Genomic DNA, 9174 nt, shown 5'->3' with positions numbered 1-9174 from the left:
CCTATTTTAAAGTTTACAAATTTGTTAAAGGTACATCCGTACATGGATGCATTGTTGTTAAAATCTCGATCAGGATCTTACGATCTTACTATTCTACAATTCAGAAGGAACTCATCGATCCCAATCCTTTGTATGTAGGATCTTAATTTTGTAGGATCATTCGATCCTAACCAACCACAAAAAATACATGATAAGATCTTATAATACGATTTCATGATCCTTCGACTCTACAACCCGATCCTATTATCATAAAAAAAATCATAAAGTAATTTCACATATTATATTTCTCCAATTAGCTAGGTTTTGGCTGCATATTCAATCTTAGAGTACTGAATTACTACCAATACTATTTGTTGATGAAATAAGTCATAATTAATATATGTAAATTTTTAACATGTTTTTTTTTTTTTGGTAAGTAATTGAATTTTTCGCTATATTTTAGCATAATAATCTCTCTTTTACTCAATTTTTAGGATCTTATGATCCTACGATCTGATCCCGCTGATTCAATTCTACCAATTCCTATGATCCAAAGTAGGATATCGATCATGATAACTTGTAGAAATAAATGGATAAATTTATGAATATTTGGAGTTTCGGAGCTGAAAGTATACCCAAACATATCAACATATGCATCAATTTTCTTAGGACTTTCAACTTCATGCATGTCGTGGGGTACAGTTCATGATGAAGTATTTGACATCTCATCAAAAGTGATGGAACTCAACTTGAGCTCTGAAGATTGAGTAACCAACCAGTGGTTGAGTATATACCAAGTGATACTTATAAAATGATATACTTATAAAATAGTTAAGTGGTTCCTTATTGTAGAGAGGATACATATATTAACGAGCTTTTATCTAAACTCTGAAAATATAATTGGATCAATTGCAATTTACAAAATAGTTAGATATTAAAAGACCAAAATGTGTTTTAGGTTGTTCCTCCACACGTAAAATACACCTGAACTTGCTTCTGCTTCTGTTTCTGCTTCTGCTTCTCAAGTAGGGACAACAATGTTTCATTCACAGTCTCGAAGTTTACCGAGTAGCTTCCTTCTATCTGTTACACACATATACAACTTTGAGATTAGATTAAGGAATAAAAACTTCTAACATTCAACTAAACAAAATAGCAAGATATATCTCAACTTCTTGGAGGTAATTAATGCATCGAATAGTACCCTCACGACCTATTTGGTATAATAACTAGTTTTTAGGTCAGGGTCATGCTTCGAATAATCATTTTTTTCCGTAATTTATTAATAATTTACTTTAAAATGATAACACCAAATATCATTTAGTTTAGTGGTTAAAATTTTAGTGTATAAGCTTAAAATTGGAAATAAATTGTATGCAATGCAATTTCTATAATTATCTTTTATCGTTTATGAATTTCATGGAGTAAAAAACTAACACCCTAAGGAAGAGCAACATGCGGCACCACTTCTTGTTTAAGAGCACTTTTTTAATATATTAATATAGATTCGTGACAATCTAACAAACTTAATTTCCAATTTAAACACTAGCGCGGTTCTATTTACAAAATTTCATTACGGCTTAATATCACAAGTTTTATTGAATGGACGAGTATTATCATGCACGAATATTAAGAATAAACTTTCTTCAATATCTATTTATAATTTCTTTACAACACTTTCCACCTTTTATTATCATCTACCAAAAATAAGCCTTAAAATTTTCTTTGTTTCCCTCTCTTTAATTATATTTTGAATAAGGTGATGTTGGGACAAAAACATAAAGAATCATAAAATTCTTACCCGTAAATGTATATTGTAGAATGTTGTTCCTCCAAAGGATTGGAAAGAAGAAATATCAAGAACAGCATAACCATACTTCTCAAGTAGCAAGATCACTTCAGACAATGATATTCTTTCAAATGCTGATATTTGGATCACCATTTCTTTATCACCCAATTTATTTGCTGAAATTGAACACGACATTGTCTCATTATTGGTGCATACTTTTTGCTTTTTCTCTGGAATAAAGTCACTAGCATTTCCTTGTAGTGCTGAAACTTTTGGTAAAAGCTCATTCCTTTTTCGAGTTAGAGCATCCACTTCCTTTTGTAGCTCAGGTATATACTCAACCACTCTTACAACTGTTCCTGGAATGCTTAGTTTTTTCTGTAATAAAATTTCATGCATTATGGAAACTAATTAGTGCTTGCAAAAGTTGTAACTAATATAATAATGTACATGTTCGATGTATATTGTTAAATTTTTGTATTTCTAAAACAAGATGGACTAAAGTTATTACAATTTCATTACAAAGTACATCTTGTTAAACAAAAATGTGAAGGATTGTTTTGGTATGCAGAAAATCACATTGGAGCATTGATGTAATCAAATTTCATATTAAGTTTGGGGTACAATTAAGAATTTAGTAACAACTTAGTTACTTAGCATCAATAATAAATAAATAAAAAAAAACTGTGAATATACTTGTTCATAATTCATCATTAATTTAGTTACTTACTAGTAAATCAATAATCAATAACCAATAATGAAACATGTTAATCTCTCTTTAAATATTTTCTCACCTATAGAGGTATGAAATTTTTTACAATAGAAGAACTTATTCCATTTAGCTGAAAACATTGGATAATCTTTTTAATTTTTATTTCTATTATATTTTGAGGAACTAATTTGCTAAGATTTTGAATTAGTTACCAAAATATCTTAAATTTAACCAATAATTTTTTAAAAAAACTTCTTATATGTAACATATTACGAGCTAAGCTTGGGTTACATGTTATATTGGATGAACAAATTAAAATATCGTCTCGAAAATATAAACAAGAAGAAAATATCAATACAAATAAGAATTCATATGGAGATCTAAAATTTGCTACTACAAATAGCAAATGTTAAATTAAAGTTTACCCTTTGATCTGATTCAGGAAGCAAATTACGTAGAGATGAATACAAGTTGCTGATCTTCTTTCTTCGAACTCTTTCACTTGCATTATGATTGATTTTCTTGGATAATAATATGGGATTATAATCATTGTTATTATTATTATTATCATTATCAATAAAAGGATCCGTTGAACTTGTATCTTGTGGTGATTCACTTCGTTTAATATGATCACACTCTTGATAAACTTGAGCTTGAGATGATGAAAAATCAACAAGAAGTACAGAATCCAAATTAAAATTAGGAAAAGCTTGGTTGGTTCCTAACTCTAGGGGATATTCCCAACCTAAAGAAGGAGGGCAAAATGAAGACATTTCAAACATTTTTGTATGTTGTTTTGAGTAATAATGTTGGCTTTCTTTAAGTTGTAACTTTGACTTGGATTTGATTCCTTGATAAGAGGGAAAATATTTCGATCTCTTCACTTGGTCATGGAAGTTTGGATCGGCTGTACACATATTTATAGATGCTTGTACTTTGTTGCAAGAAAATATATAATAAGTAAAATTGAAAGACAAAAGAGGATAGGGAAGTACTTTTTTTCCATTATATAGTACTATTTTCATATCAATATTGAAGTTCGTGTTAGATTAGTTAGTTGATATTATTTGTAAAAAAAAAAATTATTACTTTTGCAATTTTGAAATAACTCGTATACTCCCTCCGTCCTCTATTAGTTTACCCCTTTTTTTTTGCACAGAATTTTAGGAGGAATAGTACTGTGGGGCATACAAAGAGAGAGAAAAGATTATTTATACTTAAAGTTGAATATATGTGTGATGAAAAGTTTGTGGTCCCTTTCCAAAAATAGCAAAAAAAAAAAGAAAGGGGTAAACTAATAAGGAACACCCTTAAAAGGAATATGGGTAAAAAGGACGGAGGGAGTATATCAAAAAGTATATTTAAAAAATATATCAATATTCATATATTTTTATTATCTACAAATAGACATCCATTTTAATATAATTTCATCACATTTTTATTTTACCCTGCTCTAATAATTATTTAGATTTGTGAAAAAATTAACACAAACACTATTTGTTTATACACAAACACTATATGTTGCGTACACAAACAATATATGTTGTGTAGAGAACAAAAATATATGAATATTGGTAAAATAAAAATGTGATGAAATTATATAAAAAATGGATGACATTCGTAGAAAATAAAAATATGTGAATATTAATATTTTTTTTTATTTTTTTAAAACATAGTTTTTGAGATATATATGTGAATTTCATGATAAACGAACATATAGTTTTTGTGCGTATAGCAAATAGTATTTGTGTACCCAACATATATTGTTTGTGTGCACAACATACAGTGTTTGCGTATAAACAAATAGTATTTGTGTTAATTTTTTCACAAATCTAAATAATGGTTAGAGTAGGTTAAAGTAAAAATGTGATGAAATTATAACAAAATGGATGTGAATAAAAATATATGATTATTGGTATATTTTTTATTTTTATATACAGCATATTTTTTGAGATATACGTGTTTCAAAATTGCAAAAGTAGTTTTTTTTTTTTTGAAAAACAACATCATGACATGTGGCTTTCTCCAAATTTCTTTGCACCCACTTGTGTGATGCCACATGGTTGATAGATGTTTATAAATGTCTAACAATTAGACATTTATCATTCTTCATTTGAAAGCCGGTAGATATAATTTTGCTACTCTATAGATGCTTCATCATAGATCACTTATCTGTAGATACTTCATCTGATTTTTTTAAATAAATTACCCTCGTTTTTGGATTCTCGCTTATTATTTTATTTCTTTTTTTATTTAAATTGGGACTATTCTTTGTACACATTCTCCTTAATAATTACAATCATTTGACTTATGCACTATTCATCCATTATCTTCGACTATAACTATTTTATGATGTATAAAATGAAAATGCTAATGTTGTCGAATCAGTCTCAATATAAAAATTTCAAATATCAACTCTAATTTTACTAGTTGTTAATTAGAGATATTAATGATAAAAGATGTGCATTGGCAAAAATAAAAATTAAACGGTTGCAAGTATTATTATAAAATAGAAAATGTATTGTTTATCCTCCACTTTCCAACCTTGTTGATTACTGAGCAGCTCTTTAATTTCAACAAAAATAATTAGATGCAGTATCATTAATCTCTTTTATATGACTCACTTGTCTCTTTAGCTTGAACTTCGTGCCAAATGAAATGAGCATACTAATTAAAGGAGGACGAAGTAGTAAGGAAATCACTCGGTTCTTGGTATCAGAGGTGGACGAATACTTTTCATTTGGTTAGCTAGTTAAAATGTTGGAGGTGGACGAATACTTTTCATTTGGTTAGCTAGTTAAAATGTTGGGGGAAGTATTCTATATCTGAGATCGAATATTGTTTATATCGTTATCTTTTATAGCTCACCGTGTATCAAAGATTATACTTGTTCTGTTTTTATTAGTGGTAATATTTTGACTATTGCATCATTCATAATTTAACTTTTATTAGATTTTTTTTTCACTAATATATACTCCCTCTGTTTTTTTTTATCTTTCTCACTTAGAATCTTGACACTATTCATGCATAGAGAGAATCTTCTCAAATGTTCTCAATTTATAAGAAAAACATAGTCATGTGGGGGTCTTGTTTGATTCGTCTCAATTAGTACTTTATTAATATTCAATCGTTATAATTTTTACTAATATATAATGAAAGATATTTAAGTTTTAAAACGTGCATTGGCAAACGTGCAAAGTCAAAGTAGGAATGATAAAAAAAACAAAGGGAGTACAACAAGAACGAATTTCATTTTAAATTTTGCTGCATCAACTTCAAATGTATACATTTTATTTATTGTACTATTTACGAAATATCGAGCCTTGTTCTCTATCTAGGCTTGGCCCGTGCTAATTAACGATCCTACATACCTTCCTCTCGCCACACTAATTAACAAAGGACTCGATCTCTAGTCTTCCATATGGAGATGGCTAGGATACCAACATATCCAAGATCATCCTCACTAAAAGAAACAAGTATATACAAGTCATTAATCATTCATTTTTGCTAAATCATACTCGTATAATCGCTCGATGTATGATACGTTTTGATAAATACGATTTAAAATTAAACCATCTCTTTTAATAATTTTTGATACCTATAAGACTTTAAATTCCTTTCAAGAAAAGATTAAAAGAACCTATAATGCGACTATACATGTGTCATTGGACAAGGATGTATAAACGAATAATTCCAAGAAAATGGGATCTTCGCATATTCCTTTTTCACAGAAAGTACAAAGTGCAACCAGCGTCGAGGCCCGACAACATAAATTATTAATGATAAATTATAGATAAATGAGATTTAATTTACTAATTAAATAGGAAGCTAGATTGTGCTAGGGCTATTGAAACACCTAATTCCTGATGCCTATAATATGCACTGAAGAAAATATTATTTAATACTTCTAGTTTATTTTATGACTAATAAGTGTACTGCGTATATTAGATTTTTTTTTTTTGAAAATTGAAAACATTATATAAAATTTAAGTATAGGTACTATTCTAAAGAAGAACTATTAGAGGTCATTGTTTCAAATAATACAATCTTTTTGTTTTTCTTAAGTTTAATGGATCGTTTAGTTCAAGATAGGAAATGAATAGGGAATCGACACAAATAGACGAGAGGAATACTAATAAAAATAATTTTGTTTATTAAGTGTTTGGTTCGAGCTAAGGAATGTAAATATATATAGTAGATAGTCATTACTACCAAATAATGAATTTTGTTACTTGAGAGAGAAAGAAGTAACTATATCGATTACTATCAAATAATAGTAATGAGTTGATAAAGGGTTGAACCAAACATGAAGAATGAAAATCAGTAATTAATACCTTTTGTTGAGCCCAAAAATAGAGAAACAAACCACGCCTCCTAAATGTTAAGAGTTTGTTATTGTTTGAGTCTGAAATCAAGTATGAGCAAAATCCTTACTTTTTGTTGTTTTATGGATATTTCTTTTTGTAGATCTTATTTAATTTGTTATGATTTTTTTTACGAAAAAACAACTTACATGATTTTTTTTTTTGTAAGTGAACACCGTATAACTTATATACATATATACATGTATATATACCCACTTAGCCACTTTATTGCCGGATCCTGGGCAAAAATTTCAAATTTTTGATGATTGACCTACCAACCTTTTATTTACCTGATTACCAGTTATCACCTTGTGCGTGAAAAATGAAAATCAACACAATAGTTACATTTTTTTTCTGCTACTTTTCTTCGATCTTCTCCACAGTTTCATCTGATTTAATGTACATTGCTTCAATTCTTGTCACTATTTAAGAGCTTGTTTGGTTTACTATTTTTAGGGTTTAAGAAACGAAATCAATTACCGATTCCCTTTTTTTCATGTTGGTTCAACCTCTCACCAATTCATTACCATTAATTACTTGGTGGTAATAGACACTCCTAATTTGTTACCTCCCCTCGCCCTCAAGTAATAAAATTCATTAGTTGGTGCCTGGTGGTAATAGTTAACATTTCATTTCCATTCCATGGCTTGAACCAAACACCCAATAAATATAACTATTTTTGTTATCATTTCCCTCCTTTATTTGTTTCCATTCCATTTTCATTCCATATCCGGGAGATTGATAGATTGTAAATGAACTTCTAATTCATGACGGTTGATGTGTGCGCGTATGGTTATGTTTTAATCTTTTCAAACTTCTAAGGGGACGTTTGGTTCAGATAGAGGAGTGGAAAGAGAATGGAATCAAGTAGAAGGAAATAATGATAACAATAATTGTTACTTTTATTGGATTTTTGGTTCAACAATGAAAATGAATCACTTGCAAGGGAATGGAAAGGATTTTGTTACTCCTCTAATTTGGAGGGTAACATTTTGAGGGTTTAGGTTACCCTCAAATAAGGATAATAGTTAACGCACTACCCAAACCAAACAAAGAGTAATAGATTCAGTTTATTGAATCCGTTTCCATACCAAGAAAAGCTCAAACAAATTAAACAAGGCATAAATGTGATCCCTATCATTATAGTAGAAAACTTGCAGTAGATTCGATAATATATGGAATGGCTAATTGGCTATAGACTATGACACTTATTTTAATTTACTGCATCACATTGTTTGAATAAAAACTGGAACAGACGAGAAGAAGACAAGTAGCAACAATATACTACATTACTATATAATTGAGCGTAATTTGTATTCGCATAGAGGTGAAATCCGGCTACAAGGTGGGACATAGATAAAAAGTGAAAAATAATGTGTTGTTTCCACAAAAGATATATTATAAAAAAAGTTGTTATTATTATCGATTTTTTCACCATATTTCCCCGACCGTATATCATTTATATTTTCAAAATTCACCAAATACTTAGTTTTACAAAAATAATACAACATGCATATCCCTTTTCACTAATTTAATCATATCTTGTAATCAACCTTTAAACTTAATTAATTAAACCTAATTAATCTAACTAATTAAACCCTTCCTCCATAACCACCCCACCATTAACCTCATCTCCATCCACGAAATCCACCAGCACCAGCACCATCACCTTCCACTTTAACCACCTCACCAACTACCCAAAAACCTACTTTGCACCACCACCCACCCCTTCAAAACCACGCAGTCCTACTTCCACTCCTCGACTACTACCAGAAGCACCCCCATTGCATGCACCTTTCTAACAAACCAGCCACCCCTCAGTCCTCTCGACTCACACACACACACACACACACTCTCGCTCTCTCTCTCTCGATCTCTCTCTCATGCACTGCTCTATGTATTGTTTTTCCCTCTCTATCCTTCCCAAAGATATGTTAATTGGATTAACCAAAAATTTAAATTTCCGAGTTAATGAGATTTGAAGGAAATACCCAAAATTGTTAATGGGTTAGGTTTGAACAAAACACCCAGATCTTCTAAATCTAAAATAAGCAAAATACCCAAAGTCATTAATGAGAGTTGAAAGGCAATTAATTATTTTCCTTTTATTTCTTCTTTAGGCTTAATTTCTTATGGGAAAAAATGCCCGAATATCTCGATTTATAGCTTCAGCATAATTTTTTTTAATTCAATTAGGGATTACAACATCGAAGAAAAACAACAAAGAGAGAAGTCGGTGCAAGCGAGAGAGAAAGAGAATGTAGGGGTTGACGAGCTTACCGGAGTGAAGAGGACGATGTGGTGGTTTTGGGTGGTTAAAGTGGAATTAA

General features: G+C 29.9%; 1 protein-coding gene across 1 annotated transcript; it reads right to left on the bottom strand.

The window, feature by feature from the left end:
* Window positions 1–850: 850 nt before the first annotated feature.
* On the bottom strand, window positions 851–3262 carry LOC125495771 (transcription factor bHLH101-like). Its single transcript, XM_048640590.2, has 3 exons — window positions 2906–3262; window positions 1781–2146; window positions 851–1062 (listed from the first exon to the last, which is right to left on the bottom strand). The coding sequence occupies exons 1-3, from the start codon at window positions 3260–3262 to the stop codon at window positions 934–936; spliced, it is 852 nt and encodes a 283-aa protein (XP_048496547.1). The 3' UTR covers window positions 851–933.
* Between the last annotated feature and the right edge of the window lie 5912 nt (window positions 3263–9174).

This window comes from Beta vulgaris, chromosome 3 (assembly GCF_026745355.1).
Source record: "Beta vulgaris subsp. vulgaris cultivar EL10 chromosome 3, EL10.2, whole genome shotgun sequence".
NCBI classification, from domain to species: Eukaryota; Viridiplantae; Streptophyta; class Magnoliopsida; order Caryophyllales; family Amaranthaceae; genus Beta; species Beta vulgaris.
This window is presented reverse-complemented; position numbering and strand designations above follow the sequence as displayed.